General features: G+C 45.3%; 1 protein-coding gene across 1 annotated transcript in view; it reads left to right on the top strand.

The window, feature by feature from the left end:
• The first annotated feature begins 6,708 nt into the window (after positions 1-6,708).
• Positions 6,709-22,298, top strand: part of ETV4 (ETS variant transcription factor 4) — a 33,243-nt gene continuing 17,653 nt past the window's right edge. Inside the window, exons 1-4 of the mRNA XM_066627419.1 lie at positions 6,709-6,785; positions 7,733-7,834; positions 7,947-8,043; positions 9,058-9,105. Of these exons, the coding sequence (XP_066483516.1) occupies positions 7,775-7,834; positions 7,947-8,043; positions 9,058-9,105 (205 nt within the window). The 5' untranslated portion in view covers positions 6,709-6,785; positions 7,733-7,774. The remainder of the gene's footprint in view (positions 6,786-7,732; positions 7,835-7,946; positions 8,044-9,057; positions 9,106-22,298) is intronic.

The following is a 22,298-nucleotide window of genomic DNA, read 5'->3' as shown; positions in this document are numbered from 1 at the left end:
TGGGCAGGATTTGCAGTGGGTCCCCAGGCTCATGCTTTCTTTATTTATTGAGATCACGGCACAAGAAAAGGTTGAAGGCCACTATTCTAAAGAATATTAACAGTGCAGTCCTATGTGTGTCTCTTCAAAAGGAAGTCTCACTGAGCACAATGAACCTTACTCCCAACTAAGGGCCCAATCCTATCCAACTTTACAGCAGCAGTGCAGCAGCAATGCAGCCCTGAGGTAAGGGAACAAATGTTCCCATACCTTGAGAAGGCCTCTGTAACTGCCTCCCCACCACAGGATGCAGTGCGCACCCTATTGGTACAGGTACACCCCCACTGGAAAATTGGATAGGATTTGGCCCTAAGTGTAGTAGGATTGCAGTAAGTAGGATTGCACCTCAAACTCTAGTTACCCTCCAGCTTTGCTAATATTCAAGACAACCTCCCATTTCTCTTTACTTCTGCTTTTTGCCTTGCAAGTGATCCATGCATTCTGATCAGTGGCGTCACTAGAGGGTGCGAGCTGTACCATGTAACAATACAGTGGGGGGGGGGGTAACACCACTACTGGCCAAAATTTTAAAAATCTTGGTATTGTTATATATCATTCAATGCATAATTTCATGTAGAATGCAACAAATAAACTGCATTTAAATATCTCTATTCTACCAAAAGTTATAGCAAAAAACCCCAGTAGGGTGAAGCAACACTGCATCATCACGCCCGCCGCCCAGGGAGGAGGTCCATCATAGTGGTGATGCACTGGCCTCCTGCACTGGGGTGACACAAGCCCTAGTGACACCACTGGTTCGGATGAATGCTGGAGACAGATTTGGGTAAGTGCTCCATTTTATAGTTCCACCCAGTCAAATGGCATGGGGAACAGTCCATTTTGCTACTTTGTCCATGTAGCTCTCCCTCTTGTATCTAAGGCTGCAGCCCTATACACACTTACCTAGGAGTAAGCCCCATTGAACAGCATGTGACTTACTTCTGAGTAGAAGCAGAGAATGCTGTCATGGAGGATAACTGAATTCAGGATGCAATCCTATGCTCACTTACCTGGAAGTCAGTCCCATTAAACTCAAAGGAGTACGTCTCTGAGCAGATGTACATAAGCAGAGATCAGATGCATACTTTCTTGGATGTAAATTCAACTGAACTCAGGCAGATTTACTTCTGAGTAAACACACATCACTGTAAGCCTGCATAAAACTTCTTGTACTCCACCTTAAAACTGCTGCACAAACTGAAGAACTTGGAGGTTTCCCAGCACACCCAAATGTGTCTCCTCAATCCACCTTTATTATTATTTTTTATTAATATCCAGTCTGAGGAAGAATTCAGGAGCCTGCTACCTATTTGGTTAGACGCTGTTCCAGAACCACCATTCAGAGCGAGATACCATAGTCTTCCGAGACTGAAGGTTGCCAACTGATTAACTATTTGATAACATTTTGCTTGGTCCTAATAAAGGTCCTTACTGTGCAGTGTTCTCTCGGTTTAACGGACCCTGATTTATCAGACTTTAGAAATAACGTGGACTGCTACATATATATAACCCTAGACATATATGCTTCGCGTATGTACTTTGTCATAAATGCAATCTGATTTAACAGATTTTTGACATTAATGAACAACCCATTCCCCAATTAATTTAGTAAATCAAGGGTTCTCTGTTCAGTGGCATAGCTAGAGGGGTGCAAAGCACTAAGTTTTTCTGGGAGCCTCACCACAGTGTGCAAGCAGCCTCTCTCCCTCCCCTTCAGAGCCATGGGGGGGGGGAAATGGAGGTGAATGCAAAACTTAGTGCTTTGCACCCCATCTAGCTATGCCACTGTCTCTGTGCACTACTTTGATTTTTGGATGTTCATCTAATGAACCAAGATGATGATCTTAGATGTTTGTTTATTTTAAAGAAATACTCTTGCTGTGGAAAATCAGGGTGGAGTTTGTTGTTTTCTGCAAGGAAGGAGGTAAAGGAGGGAGGAGCTTACCTGGTAGATACCACAAATGAAAACAGGGAAATGTGTTTAACAATTTGTGATGATCTGGTGGAGCTGCATAACCAAATTAAATGGGTTTATGGCAACCACAAGGAAGCTCAGGACCAAAAGGAATGTCCTGCCTCACTCCACCTCCTATCTGGGACAAACCCTGTTACCAGGCTTCTTTCAGTACAGGAGCCAGTTACTATAGGAGCACCCCAGAAAGCCAGCCCCAACTCCTTAGCACCTATGCTTGTCCTGTGTAGCATTAGCTCTGCCAGGGACTCTGAGAGAAATTTTATCAGGAACTACAAAGTTTCTTTTGGCAGTACAAAGTTTCTTTTGGGCTCCTTCCCTTCTGAATTCTGAATTCACACAATCATCGGATCATAATTTCTACAAATTACAATATTTAAAATCATGTAAGTTTGCACAAAATGTGAATGCTACCCTTCACACAATCTATGCAAACGTGTTCTGAGCTCTCAGGAAATTTCTGGCTCCCCTTCTTTGGCTCCCAGGTCCCCTTTTTGACCCCAGGTCAAAAGACCCCCCATACCTTACCCCAGGTATGATGTACCCCCTGCAATCCCCTCTCGTGAGCCTTGTTGAGACTGGAAAATTTAAGATTCCAGGAAATTTACAGGCCCCCTCCTTTGGCTCCCGGGCCCCATTTTTAACCGTGGGCCAGGGTACAATTTATTCCCTGCACGTCTCTCTCATGGGTCCTGCATGAGCAGCCAGGGAGCGAGAGCAGCAGCCCTGACCTCCAGGCAGAAAGAGACAGGCAAGTTAACTTGTGAAAGAGTTTACTGAGATTAAAGGGAACCAAAAGGTTGAACGGGAAAGGGTCAAAAAGGCAAGAAGTCACACTTGGAATGAGACAAAAACAGCTCCTAGAATGCAAGTCAAAATGAAAACAACAAATTCTGAAGCCTCCACCCTCCACCTCCTCAACTGGCTACTGTTTAAAAAATAAATAAATAAAGTTGGGGCAAATGGCGCGATTACCTTCACATCTACAGGTAGGGCCTCCATAACCGTGGATTGTACATGTCACCCTTGAGCCTATACTCAGGTCTGAGGGCAACAGTTTCTGCAGATCTCATTCAATGCGGGTCCCTCAGACCGACGTTGAGCCAGACTCGGCCCCACCTAAGTGCAGCTCCAGTTGCCTCTGGAGGGCTTCCTGGAGCCCGCAGCAGTCATGCGTGTCCACACATGGCCTCGGTGGGTTTTAGAATGGCCTTTTTGACTAAAAAAGAAAAACGCTACTTCCAGTTTCCCTCCAGGGGTTTCCCAAGGCCTCAGAATGCCTTATATGGCATTTCCAAAGGGAAATCAGAAGTAGTGTGTTTTTTGGCTGAAAAGGCCATTCTGAAGCCTACAGAGGTCACAAGTGGACCCGGGCAGCCTCTACAGGCTTCAGAAAGCCCTCCAGGGGGAACCAGAGCACAACTCCAGTCCCCTTTGGAGGGCTTAAGGGACCAAAGATCACTGATTTGATCATCTGCAATTTTCAGTATCCGCGGAGAGGAGGGGTCCAGAGGTGGGGCCTCAATATCTGCAGGGGATCCGTTTTCTGGACCACCACCCCCCGCAGACTTTTTTTGGAAAAAAAAATTTCTTCAAAATTTGCCCCAAAGGCAAGAATAGAGACAGTGATTTCACACCAGACTGGCCCACCCATGAAGTCAACTGAAGCAGTCGTCTCAGGCAGCAGATTGGTGAGGGTGGTGCACCCATCTCTGTCCGCCCACTTGCCTCCACTGCTTCTCCATCTCCTTCCACTCCCTGGATTGGAAGAGTGAGGGGGGGGGGGACAGAGAAGGAGAGGAAATGGGGAGGGGAGGGGAGGAGAGTGCTGAGCTAGAGTTTTGGAGAGCAGAGGCTGGCACATCATCAGGGAAGGAGGGTAGCATTAGGCATGTTGTCTCAGGTGTTGGGAGCTCTTGGGCCAGCCCTGATTCTGGAACAAGGATCAGACAATTGAGACTGTCCTTGGTAAATAGGGATACTTCAAGGGGAAGAACTTCAGTCCCAGGAGGTATTTGATGAGCCATTCACAGAACCACAGAGACAATTGTTTTGTTAGGCTTGCTTGCTATTTGAGCAGCAGCATCTACATTTTTGAGTGTTCAGGTCTTTGGAACTTTCTGTTCTGCCTTCGTTTTGCAGTAGCAGAGAATTCCTGGTAGTATGTCTACAACCCACACCTTCCTCTTCCGGTTATTACATTCCACAGCTCCTTTGACTTTAGCAGATCAGATGTTGCAAATCGGATGCTGATTCTTATTTGAGGGCTTGCAATACTGTGCTCTACAGGCCATGCAGAGAAGTCATGAACCTTGCCTTGGAAGGATGTAATAGAGTCAGAGGTCAGCGCGGTTGGGCTAGACTAGGACCCTCATCAGAGGGTCCACCCAGGTGAACTGACTCCTGAATATTCCCAGAATTGGTAGTCATGGTGGCACCAGTTGGCCAGACAACAGCAGCTCCTGTTCCTCTATCCACTGCAAATGAGAGAAGGAAGAACTACCAAGCTGCCACCACTGATGGTACCTCCCCCCACTCCATTTGTCAATTGGGAGGGCAGGAGGAGCTGTCTGTAGATAACCCTAGGGAGAGTGTCATCTGCACTTCCTTCTCTCACAAGGCAAATTCTACCTCAAGGGGCCTTGGGAAACTCACCAACATCCCCATCTGGTTTGTGCATACCATACTGGAAGGTCACATTAGATCCGTGGTTCCCAAACCTTTTCGGCTGGTGGCTTCCTTGACCTACTGGGCCACTGGCACTGGCTCCCTATTAGGGCTGCAAAAGAACTCCACAGCTCCCTTGCTGGTTTCTGTGGTTCCCTGGGGAGCCACAGCTCACAGTTTGGAAATCACAGCACTAGACATTCAGAGCTTGTTGGAATCCTGCATTAGAGTTCCATGGTTGTTTTGTTTTGTTTTACAAAAAGCAGCCACAGGGCCTCTCAATCCAATGGGGAGGGGGGTTAGCTCTTTTCCCAGGCTACTTTCCATGCTGAAAATTACACATGCTCTCTCTCTCTCTCTCTCTCTCTCTCCCCCCCCCCCCCCCAAAGCTGCTGATTGACAAAACTTCTGTAAGGGTTAATCTCTGCTCTTGCACTATGATCTCCCCCATCTGAAGTTTCTGAAATTTAAATATATGGGGAGTCCCAATCATATGAACACAGAGTGAGCTGGATGTCACACCCAAGATCAATCAAATCCAGTATCTTGGTTCCCATAGTGGCTAATCAAGCCTCACTGAAAGTTCACAAGCAGGAGTGAAGGCACCAGCCTTGCCCCCTACAAATGGCCTTCAGAGGTATCCCTGGGTTTCAAGGCATTCTAAAAATGCAATCCAGTGCATGTCAACTCAGAAGTAAATTCTACTGAGTTCAAGAGGACTTACTCCCAGGTGTGTGTGTGTATACCCTTTTCGGCCTAAAGGGTATCTTGTTTGGTCCTCAAGAACATCTATCCCCACATATCCACTCTGCAGGATTTTAATACTGAAGACTTTGTGGTGACCCTGATCCAAGAGATGTTCTCAGGAGTGACTCCTGATGTCTAGAACTGACTCCCCACTGCAGCCCTAGAGACTCAGGGCTCAATCCTATCCAACTTTCCAGCACTGGTGCAACCTCAAATGTTCCCATACCTTGAGGAGGACTCTGTGACTGCAGCTGCAATCCTATTCACACTTTCCTGGGAGTAAGCCCCATTGACTATAATGGGACTTACTTCTCAGGAGGCATGCCTAGGATTGGGCTCTGCCTCCCACCACAGGGTGCAGTGCATACCCCATTGGCACAGCACCACCAGCACTGGAAAATTGGATAGGATTGGGCCCTCAGCACCTTATACCCTTTCATCAAGTGGTTAAGACTGTTGCATTCATCCCGGCTGTTTACGCTTCATGTTCCCTTCTCATTATGATGATTTGTTGTGGTTCTTTTATTAAAATTCTTTCTCTCTCCCTCGGAGAATCTCAGATGAGATGCAAGTCATAAGTGCACTAAACAAATAAATCCGTAATCTGGGAGGCCAGTAGAGAGCAACTGTGACAACAGCTCTAAAACTATACTTAAAAATATTGGGGTATTTTTTTTTTTTTTGAGGGAGGGGGGAAATTGAATCTAGAACAAATGCTTATGAAAGTGAGCTTTTAAATCCAGTTGAAGATCTTGTCATGTGTAAAGCCCCCCCCCCCCAAAACTAGCTTTTTAAAAAAAGTTAAATACTCATGTTTCAAACTCATTTCTGCATTTCCAAGGCTTTGCGACCTCCCTTTGGTGTTGATGGTTGGGGGTGCAGGCGATATTAATGCCTTTGTAAATGCAGCAACACATCCAGTTTGAGGCCAGGAGAAAAGGAGAGAGAGAAGCCCAGCCATCGTGTCTACTACCCGTGACATGTTCCCTCCCTCTCAAGCCTTTTATGAATGAACTTTGGGCAGGCTCTGGGTTTTTTTTTTATGAATGGGAGTTCCAGCCTTGAATGAATCCCGGAGCGCCTCGTGCCGATTGGCCGGGAGCACCCGGACCACGCCTTCTCTCGGGTGGCTGAGGACAACGCGGCGCCTTGATTGGCTGGGCGTGTCGCAGCGAACTCAGGGAATCCCCCCCCCCACCTTCTCCATTCACAAAGTCAATGAAACAAAGAGAAACAGAACAGGCTCTGTTTCTGTGAAAGAGGAAACGTCTCCCGGCTGGAGGCGGGAGCAGCTCTGCCCAGCTCCATCCCACGAGAGGCAGCGTAGCCCTGTTTGTCTGGGACCAGCTAGCCTGTTGTGGTAAGATCTGAACTGACCTCCCCTCTCTACTCTCAGGTGAAAGAGCAGAGTTATAAGTTTGCAAGGAGGTGGGGGAGGTATTTTCATGCCTCACTGAAGAAGTTTTGGGAACTGAACACTAAAAGGATCTATGGGGCCTAGTGGGGTGGGGAGCTGATTTTGGACAGAGGGTGAGGATGTAGGAAAGAGGGAGGACAGATCCAAGGATTGAGGTGGGGGGGGGGTCAGTTGGGGGGTGCAATGGATAGGCAGCCAAGTAGATACATGAGTGCATGATCGGGGAGGGGAAAGGCATTAAAGAGGGTGCAGGGTGATAAAGCAGATATAAAAATGAAGTTCAGCTCAGATGGATTTTGGGTGGGTGGATTAAAAAAAAAAAAGGCATCAAGCCAGTGCAAGGAATGGAATATACAACCTTAGCATTCCCTGCAGTGGAAAAGTCAGGAGATCAGGTCATGATTGCACAGGCTAGGAAGGGCTTTGGGGCGGAGGAAGGGGTTGCCGGGGGTGAGAGGGGGCAGGAGCCTGGAGTGGGGGCACCAGATCAGAGCCAGAGCAGCAGGGAAAGTTTCAGGAGACTGGTAAGGCAACAGGGGCCACGTGGTACCAGGACTACACTGGAAACCGGGACTAGGAGGGCTTGAGGGATGTCCTGTAGGCATTTATGGAGATGCAATTTCAGTGCTGCCTCTCTTGGGTCAACTTGCAATCGTAGGAATATGCCCAACTTCCACGAAGCCCCTCATCCCACCTCTGTTTCTTTTGAGGTGGGTGGGCGAGAAAAAGCAGAAACTCAGAGTCTGTGAAACTGACTAACACCCTTGAACCTCCACTGAGAAATTCCATCTTGCATTCTTGAAGTAGGTGCTGCCTGCCCTGCCTGGGAGAGTGCTACAAAACATTTCCCTCTATTTATCGGTGTCCCCTTTCTGGGATTCTCCTCGCAGGGTGTGCTGCCTGCCCTACATGCCAGTGAGGAGTTTGCACCCATGACCGATGGGAGGATGAAAAGGTATCTGGACCAGCAAGTGCCTTATACCTCTGCACAGGTGAGTGACTAACCAGCGCCAGCTCTTGGCCCTCCCCCTTACCATTCAGCTTTGCAACCGGTTCATGATTGAAATGAACCTTCTCTGCATTGGGCTTTGTGTTTTCTTGCAGAAATCATCAGGGAGTAGAATCCTGGAGGGCAGAGTCGTGATGGCTGCACGGAGGAGGCCCATGGACCCAGGTGTGCCCCATGTCCCAGATGCAGAAGGTGTGTGTGTGGGTGGGTGGGGGGGAATGTAGGGGCATGACTGATGAGAGACAAACGTGATGATTTGTGTAGATCACACAAACTGGTCATGCAATGGAGTCTGAAAGGAGATTTTTGACCTGAAGTAGCATCATGACAACTCACTACAGTTGTTGTTCCCATTTTACAGACTGAGGCACCAAGGCTGGAAGAAGGTATGCCTTCTCCAAGGGCACTCAGCATGTCTTGGGTTAAGGTTTCTGGAGTTCAATGGCAGGATTCTACCCACTGGACTGTATTGATTCTCTTCTTTTTGATACCTCTGGAATGGGCCTGATTCATTAGTGATCATGTTTCCAAACTGTTCCTTGTCAGCCATGCAGCTCCCTTGCATTTATCTGCCACTCTGCCTGAAAGGCTGTGAATGATGACTGCAGCTTTTCTTTAACCAACAGCACAATGCTCCTTAGCCTAGCAAGGCCAACAGAGTGAGCAAATGGATCTCCTTTCCTAATGTTCTTACTCCAAAACCGAGTTCCCTGGTCCCATAAAACACTCAGATCACATCTCCTTACCCCTGCGAATGCCCAGTTCTTTCTTTGACGTTTCCTGGCTTGTGCAAGGACCCCACTGTTCTCCATCATTCACTTTTTAAAACACCAACCGTGATTGCTTTCTGTGCCTCACTTCAATGTCGGGCGGGGGAGGTGGAGAGTCCTCACCGGACATTGTGCTTCTCACCTGCATGTCCAAAGATTTTTAGCCTTCTAGGATGGGATTTTGATAGACAGGACCACACTGTAGGAGCTTGTGATGATGTAGGATAGGGATCTGGGATAAAAATAATAATAATCTCTTGGGAAGTGGGGAGCTCATAGGGTTGAGCAGTTGACGGGGGACAATGACACATGACTCTGTTCGATTTTGGCACAGAGTGAATCCCTTCCCCAGCTTCACTGTTGTTGTTCTTGAACCTGTCTTCCTCGTCCTGCTTTCTCTGCTGTTCCAGCCATGATGCTCCTTCTTCCTTTGCAGATCTCTTCCAAGACCTGAACCAGTTTCAGGAAGCATGGCTGACTGAAGGTAAGCCTGCCTTTTGGTCTCTTCTGTTAGCAGTTCCCCTCCTTTTGCTCTTGCCTACAACTGCTTTCCCCTTTGCCTCCTGCTTCTAGACCTTGCATCTGTCTCTGGGCTTGGATAAACTAAGGGATATGAATCACACCATTGTGTTGGTATTTGCTTATGAAAGGAACTTGGCTTGGGGCCGGCTTTTCTCTCCCCAAATGAAAACTTTCTTTTCCAGTGGTTGGTTGGCGACTGTTGCATTGGAAGGCATGTTTATTTCTCTTCACTGGAGGGGAGTGTTCAGTCCCCTTTGCAACTCTGAGGATCGCCCAGCTACTTGAAGTGTTGGGAAGAATTTGAGTTTCTGTGCCTAGTAGCGGCTTGTTTAGTTTCGGTGTCTCTTGGCTGTTTCTCTCCTGACTTCAACCTGGGAAGGGAAACCTGTGGATTCCCCAAGAGCCCAATTAATGTAGATGTAGTTAATTGCAGTTTGAAGCGGGTCTTATATTTTTGTTCTGGCAAGCCTGGATCTAGGGACCTGGCATTTGGAAAAGGTTAAGAAGGGTATCGTTTTGTCTTGTTTACTCCAGTCATAGAGAGAATTGGGTTCAACTGCTAGTCCAGCAAAACAGTGAAATGTTCTGGGCCCATCGCAATAAGTATTAAGTCATAAAGGCCTCCTACTAGCATCAATAGCGAATAAGCAGAGCACATAATAAGCTGAAGGGGGAATTCCACCAGGATGACTCAGAACGATTTTCATGCAAGAGTCGGCTTTTTTATTTTAACTGGAAACTTATTGGCTAATTCGGCTTGTAAGATGAAGTTTTGTGTCCACCACTGATTAAATAGTTGGTTGCCATCCTGTTTTTTGGGTGTTTAATAACTGCAAAAAAAAAGGTGGGGGTTTGCTGGCAATCTTGCATTTTTTTTGCTTTCTTTTAAAAAGCATTGCTTGTGTTAGATTCAGAGAGAGAGAGAGAGAGAGAGAGAGAGAGAGAGAGAGAGAGAGAGAGAGAGAGAGAGAGGTGTTATTTTTATGGGTTGAAACAGAATTATTTGGGACACAGTTTTCAAAAGATTCACAGTTATCAGAGGTCTTGAATCACAGAAACGGAGGATACCAAACCAAGCAAATTCATGGAATCCGTGTGCATAAAGTGTTCTAATTTTCCATGAGGTCTAAATAACATGCTGGTAGGGGATGTGGGAACTGCTGGTATGATCACAGCCTGCATGTTATTGGATATGCCATAAGCAGTGTGATAGTAATGAGGGCTAGAGGCTTGGGTGTTTAAAAAAATGAATGCAGAGTTTGCCAGGAATGTAGTTGCTGGACTTGGGATTCCATGCTTTTAGAGCTACAAATCTACCTATATGCTTGTGGGCACACAGGCAAATATTTATATACCACTTTTTAAATAAAGATTTCACAAATCAATGGCTATTAATGTTGGCAATGATTTGGGGATAAGACATTTGTGAGACGTGATAAGGTGTTCTTGCCTTGTTTTCTGTGCAAGTGGAGAGCTTATAGCATCATAAAGAGAGTGGGCAGTGAAAATAAGTTGCTTTTGGGGGGGGGGGTCTTGTGGCTAGTATGCCCCATGTAGAAAAGAGAGATCAAATGAATATTGGCAATATACTTTTCAAAATGTGAATTCTTTTCCTTTGAGCGTGCATGTTGTTAGGCTTGGATGCTGCAAGCTCAACATGTTGGCGCCTTATAAATCTCAATCCTAAATACTTAATGTTTTCAAATTCGATGTGTACCAGCAGAAGTGATTCAGTCAGGAAATGGACTGATTGGCAGGAGATGCAGGACAGACAAAAGGAAGCTTTGCTTCACCCAGTGCATCATTAATTGATGGAATTTGCTGCCACCAGATGTGGCAATAGGCTGACCGCTTGCTTAGATGGCTTGAAGAGAGGATTGGGCAAATCCACGAAGGACAGTTCCACTGCTGGCTTCTAGCCATAATGGATGTATCTATCCATGATGTTGTCTCTAGGATCATATGCCCCTGAATGCCAGTTGCTGGCAATCAACAGCAAGATAGGATTATTAGTCTACTTGTTCGATTTCTGCATATCCTAGGCATTGTGTGGCCACCATGAAAGACCAGATGCTGGACAACGATTGCCCTTTTGGTCTGATCCAGAAGAAACTTTCTTGGTTCTTAACCAAAGTGAGAGAGTTTGAATTCCAGAAGCCCCAAAGGGAAGAGTTGGAACAGAGCCTGAATTTAGCAACTAGTGAACATGGTGGGAGAACAGGGATATACTACAGTTAGAGAATGTTGTGTGAGAAGGTCAGGGTCACAAAGTGGGCTGAGGGAGAACATGTTTACTACCATTTACTACTGAGCAAACCAGGACAGGTGCAAGGAAAAAAAAATCATTTCTTCGCTGGGCAGGGAGTCTCCAGAGTTTCAGACTGGGATCTTTTCCAGCCCTATGTGGAGATGTCAAAAGATTGGACCTGGGACCTTCTGCACACAGAATATGAGCTGCAGCCCCTTCCAGTCAATTCATAATTTTTAAAGGAGTATGTGTTAGGAACAAACCTCCATCGATTTCGAACAAGGAACCCTATCCTCCAACATCTCCCATAGGAAGATGTGCGTTTCACACCCTGATGCACACATCAAGGATCGGTTCTCCAGTGTCCTCCTTGTCAGTACACCTTGTATGCACGTGCACCAGTGACATGGTATTGGTGCCTGAGCCGGGCTAAGCAAGGATTGCGATGAATTGTGAGGTCCAAACATGCCTCCAGGATGAGAGGGAGGATGCACGTGAGCTGGGATCATCAAATTAAAAAAGACATTGTATAGCATTCTTTAGGTGAATTACTCCATGTGGTTTGCTCAGGATTTGGAGATATCCTTGTGATGAGAACCAGAAGTCTGGTGCTTAGAGCAGCAAAATATGTGAAATAGAAGAATTCCCTTGCTGGATCTGATCAAACATCCATCTGCTTCAGCACCTTCTCCAGCAGTGGCCAACCAGATGCCTCCACAGAAGCTTACAAGCAAGTCATTTTGGAAAATAGACACCCCCCTCTATAATTTGTCTTCAGCATCTGGTGGTCGGAAGCTTATATTGCCTCTGATCATGAGGTTCCAGTTAACCATCATGGCTAATAGCCATTGATATTCTCATCCTCCATGATTTTGTCAATATAAAAAGATGCTTATACCATCTAAGCTAGTGGCTGTCACTGCTTGTGGCCATGAATTTTGTGAGTGATTGCGTTGTAGGAAGATCTTCTTGAGCTTGGTTTCAGCTGACTACATTGTTGATTTTGGGTGCAATCTTAAACAATTTTCCAGCACTGGTGCAGCTTTGCCAGTGGGGCGTGTGCTGCATCCTGCAATTGGGGGGTAGTCATGGAGGCCTCCTCAAGGTAAGGCAGTGTTTGTTCCCTTACCTCAGAGTTGCATTGTCCTTACCTTGGTGCTGGAAAGTTGGTTAGGATTGCACCCTCAGCTCTCCTATAATTTAAAGTGAATACTAATTTTTCCCTTTCCAAACCAATCATAGTTTTAGTACGTCTTGAGTCATCTTCATTTCCTCAGTTACAATCCTTAACTTACTCAAACTCTTTTTCACAGAGATTCTATTTCCTGATTGTTTGGATCTTAAAAATGTTACATTTGTGGGCAAATGGGGATGGGATGGGACAGAAGAAAAGGGAAGGGAGAGTTTAACCCTTCCCCTTCTGGTCATTTTTCTCCTGAAACTTCTCTTTCTCCCTGCTAGCTGTTTTTATTGCTGCCAATGTTCTAGAACTGCTGGGGATGGGATGGGACAAAAGAGAAGGGAGAGCTTAACCCTTCTCCTACCAGTCGCTTTTCTCCTGAAACTCCTCCTCTTACCCCTGCTAACCGTTTTTATTGCTGCCAACGTGCTAGAACTGTTTGCAGTACTTTGCAAATACAGGTCCTGAACCCAGTGTGTGTTGGGGGAAGGTAGCAAGGGAAGAATGGCTGGCACAGGAGAGAATTAAACGTTCCCTGCCTTCCTACTTCTTCTCCGAAGAGGCTTCATAATATAGTCTGCCCCTGAATTTAAAAACGACATGTTCCAATTAAAATGCAATTTCTTTTCTTTTTTTGTGACTTTTAAAAAAAAGTTCTTGGTGTCTTGTAGAGATATTTCAAGTGGACAACCAAATAAAATCTCAATGAGAAAAAAAATAAGTTTAGTAAAAGCAGCCTTTTAATGGTTCTTACTTACTGATGGTGAATTGGAATGGTTGGCATTTCTTAAAACTTCTCTGCCGAAGGACTCTTGAATGTCCTTATTTTGCTAGTGATGAATTGTCCTTCATGAACATCCCAGTGTATTTAAAAAAAAAAAATGCACAGGGGGCAGGGTGGATTGATTTTTATATCAAGGCAATTTAAAAATTGATTTTAAATCATGATTTAATAAGTCTCCCCAAGAGAGGGCTGATGTGAATCATGGATTTAATTCAGGTTTCCAGCTTTCAAATTCCCGCAGTTCCTCAATAAGCATACATATTAATTGGTTGTTTTAATTGGTGGTTTTAACGATTACTGTATATAAAAACTAAGCAGATTCTGCACCTGGGAAGCTATAGGGGAAGACATTTCAAAACTTCTGGTTATGCAGTCTTGTGCACAATGAAATTATAGCTGCTTAGGGGAGCAATTGTGAAACTGAGGATTTTTCTTCACAAAGTGTTTGAGTAGGCAAGATCACTTACTTAGAAACTACCCTAAGTTCCCAGAACTTTCTGAAAATAAATCTGGTGGTTTTTGCATTGAGCAGTGTTTCTTCAATGACACAGAAAGTTGATGACATGCCGTTTGGCTGACGGCGTATTGAATGTACAGGGGTAAATGTCAGAATTTGTGTATTTATTACAATGTCTCATGTCATGCTAGCTCTTAAGGGCCAAATCCCATCCAACTTTCTTGTGCTGATGCAGCCGCAATGAAGCCCTAAGGTAGGGGAACAAGCATTCCCTGACCTTGAGGAGGCCTCTATCACTCCCCCCCCCCGCACAATGCAGCGCACGCCCCATTGGCATGGCTGCATCGGTGTTTGAAAATTGGGTAGGATTGGGCCCCAAGTCACCTATTCTTTCTCTTTTCTTTTCCATTGACAAGCTAGCTTTAGCTCAGGGTGCTTGACAGAAGGATTTGGTTTGATGATATCACCCATTAAAGTATTAGTACGTATGTTTAATACACCAAATATTATTTTTAGGAGATACTTTATACAAGCTAATTTAAAGAATCTAATTAAAATTTAAATCCATTTCATTTTTTAAAAATCTTAACATTAAAAAAAATGATATAATTGTGTGTGTGTGTTTTTACCCACCTGGGATGGAGCTAACATGAGACATGGAGACACTTGAAGTGTGTGATTTGGTAAATTGGAAATGGATCCTGCCTGCTAAAACTATCAATATTCTACTCCTTAAGTTTTCTAGTCTCCTACAGTCTTTGGCCCAATTCAGAGAACAGCCAATGCAAACCTGGAAAGTGGATCCAAAGGGATCCAAAGGGATCCATAGTGGACAATACATATAGCCTGGCATGTATTATTGCAGTGCTTGACATAGCCTGCCATGGAGGTGTTGTTGCCCTTGCAACCTGTGTTTTTACACCTGGCAAAGCAAACCTGCTCAAGGAAGCTGGATGGGGATGTGGGGGGGTGGCTGCATGGTTTATTATGTGTGAGTTGGCATTTAGAAAGCAGATTCTCAGAAATCCATTCATGTCTCCCACATCCATTCAGTGTGTGGGAACAAACATGCTTAGGTGAACTTAGCATGTGAAAATAGGAATTAAGGATTGAACTGGCTACAAATTTCTCTTCTGATCCTAGTTACTGTGATCCTGACATTAAAAAGAGTTAAGATGATCGTCAAGGGCTTAGGCATTACAGAACAGCCATGGCGAGTCAATTTCTCATTGTCCTTGCGCTGGGTCCCTCTAATTGTCCTGGCAATTAGAAACAAGTAATGTAGAAACAAGTTTCTGGTAGCAAGTGTGCACCACAGCGTCTGGTATGCAAAAATCATTTTCATTCAGGGATTTTGCTTTTGTGCCTGGGTGGTTCATCCACTTCTTTGAAAGTACAGTAGTTGGTTTCTTTTTTTCGTTATAAGATCTTGGGAGGGAAGTAATGTATGATGAGCTTCTTGGTCACTGTGCATCACTAGGTGATCTAATTATTTAGATCGTTGGGATGCAGAGGTCAAAGAGAAGTGTAAATTTTTGTGGTTTCATATTTTTGGGAGTTTTGGAAGTGGAAAGTCGTGTATTGATATGGGTACAGTGCAGTCTTGCTGATGCTGTGTTGTGAACCTCATAACTATCTACATCTTGGGTCAAAAGGGAGAGTTTGAATGTCTTGCTTTTCAGCCAACCCAAAGTGTTTGAAATGCCTGTTAGAGAAGGAAGTTCACCATATCTAGGGGGAACCACTGAGCTCACATTGTCTGACTTCATTCAAATGCTTGTTCTAGTATAGATTAAACCAGGGCGTGCGGAATTCTCTCCAATCTTGGTTTCAGGATTCCCCCAAAAAATGAGTTTTGAAATTTGAGTTGAGAAACTTGAATTTTTTTTTAGTTGAATTTGAATTTCGAAATTGCCTTTAAAAAGTTTCTCTCTGGTTTATTTTGTGATTGGGCTGATATGCTCAAACATTTTGACTTGATGACAATTTTTGAAAACCTATGAAGAACTGGCTGGGGGTGAGCTTTTCCATTAAATGTCTATGTTTTTCAAAGGGGGTTCCTGTGAAGGTTTCCTATGAATGGAAAGGTTCACCCAGATTTTTCAGAAACCGTAATGTAAGCAAGATACCAGAATCCCCCCAACTACAGGGCTCTTTCCTGAGAAACTGAACAGGATTTCTGATGCCAATCTCCTTCGTTATTTACTTTTTTTCTGAGAATCAATCCTTTTCCCAAGGAAAAGACTGCATCAGGAGAAACCCTAGGATTCAGCGGATCTGTTTTGCTTCCTAGATTCTTCTCCATAAAGAGCTGCCATGTCAAGATTCCTTCTTGAGATTCAAGATGAATTCTAAACTGATGGCAATAATGTTTGGTTTGGGTTTATTTTTGCAATGCCTGAGATACTGAGACGCTCATACTGTAAATGGTGTAGAAAAGAACCACGTGGATTGGGATGTCTGTATCGTTTGAAAATGTTTCCGTCTCGCATGGGGTGCTGTTCTTCACCACCTTCAGAAGTGACATGCTGAGTGACAGAAAAGGCGTTTTGGGCATGGCTTGGGGAAAATGGCCTTCAATTCACAGTAAGTGGTGTTGATGCCAAATGATCCTCTTCTGGTATGAATTCCTGAGTTTTGGTTTTGCTACTCGGTAGCATGTTCCTGGGCAGTACCAATCAGAGCATGGTTAAGTTCTTGTTGGGGAGCTCAGAAGATGTTTTACTCAGAAGGCCTTTTCACTGTTTGTTACTGCAGTTTAGCAAAATCCTATTGGAAAGTCTATGGCGGGGTGGCCAAACTTGCTTAATGTAAGAGCTACGCACGATAAACTCCAGATGTTTGAGAGCCACAATATTTAAGAAGCATTAAAATTCTTAAGTCTATTTACTCCCTGTGAACATTAAATGTATACTTTAATCCCGTGAACCTCTTGGTTTACACCCGGTAAATAATAGAAAAGCTTGAAAATTTGTTATTTACCTTTTATATTAATTGTGACACAGAAAGGAGCTCAGCCAACATATATCTGAGAGCCGGATGTTATATGTCAAAGAGCCACATGTGAGTTGTGGTTTGGCCATTCCAGGACTATTGTATTCAATCTTGTGTTCCTTATAGGATATAGTATTCACTTTTGCCTAGCCAAGAAGAGTAGGGGGTTTTACGGCTTGTCTGCTCGGATCATAAGGATCCATTGACCCATCGGAATTGGCATTAAACACTCACCCAGTCGCCGCTGGTGAGCGGGAACTGGCTGAGTAGCTTGGGTGGGGATTTGTCACTTGTGGAAATTGTTTTTTGTTGTTGTTGTTTCCGTGCCTCTGTGGGCAGACTTGTGGTAGCTTTAGCAGTGCTTGAAACGTAGGTAAATTTTCCTGCTGTTTGCTATTTTAACCCCCTCTTTAGGTTGTGTCAGGAAGTAACCCTTTGTCATCTTGTCAGTTAATTTCCTGGAGCATTCTAAGGGGGGGGGGAATTGGTGATTGGCAGGAGCTGGTCACCGGGAAAGCCATCTCAAGGGCTTCGAAAGCCTCTCTTGTGTGTGCAAAAGCGTAGCAAAAACTGTTTTGAAACTGAGGAAACCGGCAACACAGTGGTTAAGAAATACTGATAAAGCCACTACTCACAGAAGGGGAGTGTTCTGATACTGATACTGATAAAGTTACTACTCACAGAAGGCTGCTAGATGTAATGGTGAAGATCCATGATTGGATCTCCTGATCTCCTTTAAGGGCTTCAAATCAAGTGGAGAGATAAATTTGATTGACTGGTAGAGGTCCATCCTTTTCTCTGTGCTGGCTCCTTGAAGGAAATCCCGTCCTCCAAACCTGTTGGCTCCACTGGGAGACAAAAACTTCACTCCGCTTTTGTCTCACCACCCCCCACAAAATCAGGGCTAGCAGCATTTTGGTGCATCTTTTATACTTTGGTGTATAGAATGCTCATAATTAGCTGCTTTGTAAGGATCATGTTCTCAAAGGTGGGATCAAAACATGTAAAATGTAATAAAGCAAATAAATTGCAGCAGAAGATTTTGGGAGACAAATTTGAGTGGGGAAATGGTGAAGAAGGGAAGAGTTCCCCCCTTGAACCTCTATACCAGGGGTGTCCAAACTTTTCGGCAGGAGGGCCACATCATCTCTCTGACACCGTGTCAGGGGCCGGGGAACAAAAAGAATTAATTTACATTTCAAATTTGAATAAATTTACATAAATGAATATATTAGAGATGGACCTTACATAAATGCATGAAGGTCTTGCAATAGCTCAAGGCCTTTCAAAGGCTTTGCACAAAGCAAGGCCAGCCTTTCCTTTACTGCTGCATCACAGATGTAAAACAGCAAGAAGTGGAGGAAGCCCTTGTCCCATAGCTCACTTGAGAGGTCAAACAGTTGGCCATCATGCTGATAGCCATTGCATTAGGCCAGCCTGGGCTCCAGCAAGTCACCAGAGGCTCATTGGAGACTGGAGGCTCCCTGAGGGCTGAATTGAGAGTCCTCGAGGGCCGCAACTGGCCCCAGGGCTGGGGTTTGGGCACCCTTGCTCTATACTGATCCAATTCTTCCTCCCCAGTGTATGCTTCGAAGCATTAAAAAAAAAATTCCAAGAAATGTCCACATGGCTAGTAGTTTGGTCCACAACACATTCTAAAGTGGTTTCCTATCCGATTCACTTCAGTGCAAACTGAGTCAGGGGCCAAGGGCTCTTTTAAGCACTCCCTCTCCTGCAGTGTGATTAGCAAGGGAGACTTTGGCACACTGGGGCAACTGAGCTGTTCCCTGATCCTTGGCTTGTGCAGGGGAGTGAGCAGCTGAGATGCGCAATAAGAGGCTTTGGCAGACCCCCCTCCTTAGCAGAGGAGGGGAATTAAAGAGCCCTTTGCCTAGAGAGAGTGGCTAGTTGAATGATTGTGTGTGTGTGTGTGTGTGGGGAGGGGGGAAGTTGGGATCAGAGGGTTTGATAGCACCCCCCTGTTTCCAGTTACAAATATTTTTTTACTCCATTTTTTTATCCTAATGTCCTCCCTGGAACTAAGGAAGGTCTACACGTTACGTGAATCTTCCTTACTGTATTATTTCACGCAACAGCCTGCAGTGTAGGTTAGGCAGAGAGAAAGGGAAGGATTGACTCAGCCCAGGATCATCCAGCAAGTTTCACAACTGAGGAGATGTAGGACCCAATCCTATCCAACTCTCCAGCCCCAAGGTAAGGGAACAAAGTTGAGGAACAAAGTCTGTGACTGTCCTTCCCCCACAGGATGCAGCGCATGCCACATTGGCATGGCTGCATCAGCACTGAAAAGTTGTATCGGATTGGACCCTTAGCAGCGGCATCACGAGGGTTTGTGTCACCCAGTTTGGGAGGCCAGTACATCACCCCCATGATGAACCTTTTCATCATGGGTGGGTGGGGCGGTGACCTGGGCAGTGGGCATGATGATGGACCATCGCCCCGCCCTGCTGGTTTTTTGGCTATAACTTTTGGATAGAATACAGATATTTCAGTGTGGTTGTTTCATTGCATTCTGCATGAAAATACGCATCAAATGACATCCAACACGATGGTATTATTCGAAAATATCAAGATTTTAAAAATTTTGGCCAGCAGTGATATCAAGCCCCCCTGTGTGCATCACCTACTGCAACCCACACACCACCACCCCAGTGATGCCACTGGCCCTTAGATTGGGAAGGCTTGGGTTCAAATTCTGTTTTCTCTCTCCCTGATACTGCACTAGTTCTCAGTCTCTGCTGGACAAGGTTTACAGGACATCCAGAGTTGCTGTCATGTTGAGTTTCATTTCAGCTGGCTCCTTTGCCATCCTGGAACTACTCTTGATGGGTTTGCAGGCACATCTGCTTTCTTCCCAGAATCACAACCTCTGTTTTAATTTTTTTAATTATTATTATCATCATTTTTAAAAAAAAAACAAACTGCTGAATCCGCACAACTTCCCACACCCACCAAACAGCAATATGAAGTCATTGGCTTCCGTTTGAGGAACTTTTGTAAATGACTGCATGGGGTGAACGGATGCAGTTGCATGGATTCAGCACGAAAAGAACAACCTCAAAAGGAGAGACCAGAAAAAAGCACTGATGATGATGGAGGAGGAGCATGACGACAATGGTCTGAAGATGGGATGGCATAAGACTTCTGTCCAGACCACTTGCAGAAAGGTCTATATTTATTTAATGGAATATAGGAATTTAGGGTGGGGGTGGGGGGGAAGGAACTGCTAAAACATTAGACATTCAATAGTTGTGAGCTGCTGGGAGTCACAATGGTATGTGGCTAGGCTGTTGGACAGCCTTCCATTTCATCAATTGCTTGAAGTCATAAGAACATAAGAAGAGCCCTATTGGATCAGGCCAAAGGCCCATCTAGTCCAGTTTTGTGTTTCTTACAGTGGCCCGCCAGGTGCCTCAGGGAACACACAAAACAACAAGAGACCTGCATCCTGGTGCCCTCCCTTGCATCTGGCATTCTGAGAGAGCCTACTTCTAAAACCAGGAGGTTACACTTAACCCATCATGGCTTATAACCTGTAATTGACTCTTCTAGAAGTCTGTCCAATCCCCTTTTAAAGGCATCTAGGTCAGACGCCATCACCACATAATGTGGTAAGAAGTTCCATAGATTTATTTTCTTTCCTGTTGTGGACCTGTTGTCAGACAAGTATGCTTTCTCTAGCAGGCAGCGTGGTGTAGTGGTTGGAGTACACTAGGAATGGGGAGACCTAGACTGAAGTTGCCAAACAGCCGCAAAGTTTACCGGGCAACCTTGGTCCAGCCGGTCTCTCTTCAGCCTAGCTTTTCCACCTACAGAGCCTTACACTCCTCCATATTATACACTATTTCCTGGCAACACTTAATAAGACCAACTGTCCATTTACTGAAAATGCAAACAGCCCAAGTTAAGTTGATGTGTGCCCCGATCCTGAGAACCAAGGACCAGTCTAAAGGCTATGCAATTGCTGTTGCATCCGTAGACAAATGTTGCCTGGTTCTCTCCCACAACCACAAATGGAAGCCTCTTTCTGTACAACAACTGCATGGGTAGGATCAGGGTGATGTGAAGATCCACACTCACCCAGATTGGAGGTATTGACACATTGAGAGGAAGGAATGGGATGGCTCTGGTTGATCAGTTGAGTGTGAAGGCAGACTGCCTAGTTCGAGTTCTGATAATAGTTGCCAGCCAGGTGGCTCTGGCATCTTGCAAGCAAGGCACACGATGGTGATGGCTGCACTTCCTCATTATTCCCAAGCATTTGGTACTTGGAGACATGCTGCATCCAAACATGGAGATAGGCCTGACATGCTGTCATAGGCCTAGATGCAAGGAGCTGCCTTATATTGGCTCAATCTATTGGTTCACCTAGGCTAGTAGTCCTTCAAGGTTTTTACCAACCCTGCTACCTGAGATGAAAAACAATTGAACCCAGGCTTTCTGTGTGCAAACCAGGTGGCAGAGCATGAAGAATGTGCCAATGCATAAGCACGAGTTCCCCCCTTTTTCCAGCCTACCGCCATATATATGTGTCCTGTGGAAGCTTGACAGGAAACCCCAGGATGTTACCCGGAGGAAATGTGTTTTCTTCTGGCAAATGGTTAACTCAGTTCAGCTCTTAAAACATGTCAGGGGATCCATCTTAATTTTTTCTGGCAAGCAGCAGAGCCTCAATTAGAGCCACAATGTACCCCTCTCCCAGTAAATCCTGGGTCACTTGCCCCAAGGAGATAACTGTGCTGTGATTGACAGAGCATTCAAATAAAATGGCAGCTGGGAACTCTGGCCGCTGTGAGATACAGGAAGCTGGACTAGATGGGCCTATGGCCTGATCCAGTGGGGCTGTTCTGATGTTCTTTTGTTCTAATGGAATCCAAGACCTCATGAGGAAGGGTCACATCCTGGCTCCACATTTACCTGGCCCTGCTGTGGCTGGCTAAGTGGGAGCACAAATCCTGTGCATGCCTACTCGGAAGTACGTCCCATCAGAGTCAATGGGGCTTATTCCCAGGACAGTGTGGCTAGGATTGGGCTGTGAGTTTGCCTCAGTTTCTTGGTGAACAGCAGAGCCAGACTGGACAAGGTCATATGGGAACCTCTTCTCCCCCCCTCCCGCCTTTGCCAGTAGTTGTTTGGGGATGATGTGACCCGAGTCAGGGAAACAGTTAAATCTTTCATCTCAGACCAAAATAGCAGGCTGTTCGCTGCCGCCGCCACCACCCCCGCCTGGACTAGCTGTTCTTTTTAACTGCTCTGGACTAGCTGTTGTTTTTAACAGAAGAAAAAAAAAATGTTGGGGCATTTAGTCATCGATCCGGCACATCGCTTTGCTTGGCCTTCCTTTCCTTGGTCTGTCACCTTGAATGCCAGAGAACAGAGCATTCCCCATTTTGGTTCCCTTTCTCGGCTCCTGTTTGAAATTCAGAGCCAGATCGAAGTGGCTTGAATTCAGGCCCATGTGGAAGGCATTA

Source organism: Tiliqua scincoides, chromosome 5 (assembly GCF_035046505.1).
Source record: "Tiliqua scincoides isolate rTilSci1 chromosome 5, rTilSci1.hap2, whole genome shotgun sequence".
In the NCBI taxonomy this organism is placed as follows: Eukaryota; Metazoa; Chordata; class Lepidosauria; order Squamata; family Scincidae; genus Tiliqua; species Tiliqua scincoides.
Note: the sequence above shows the minus strand (reverse complement) of the source record. Positions and strands in the feature narration are given on the sequence as shown.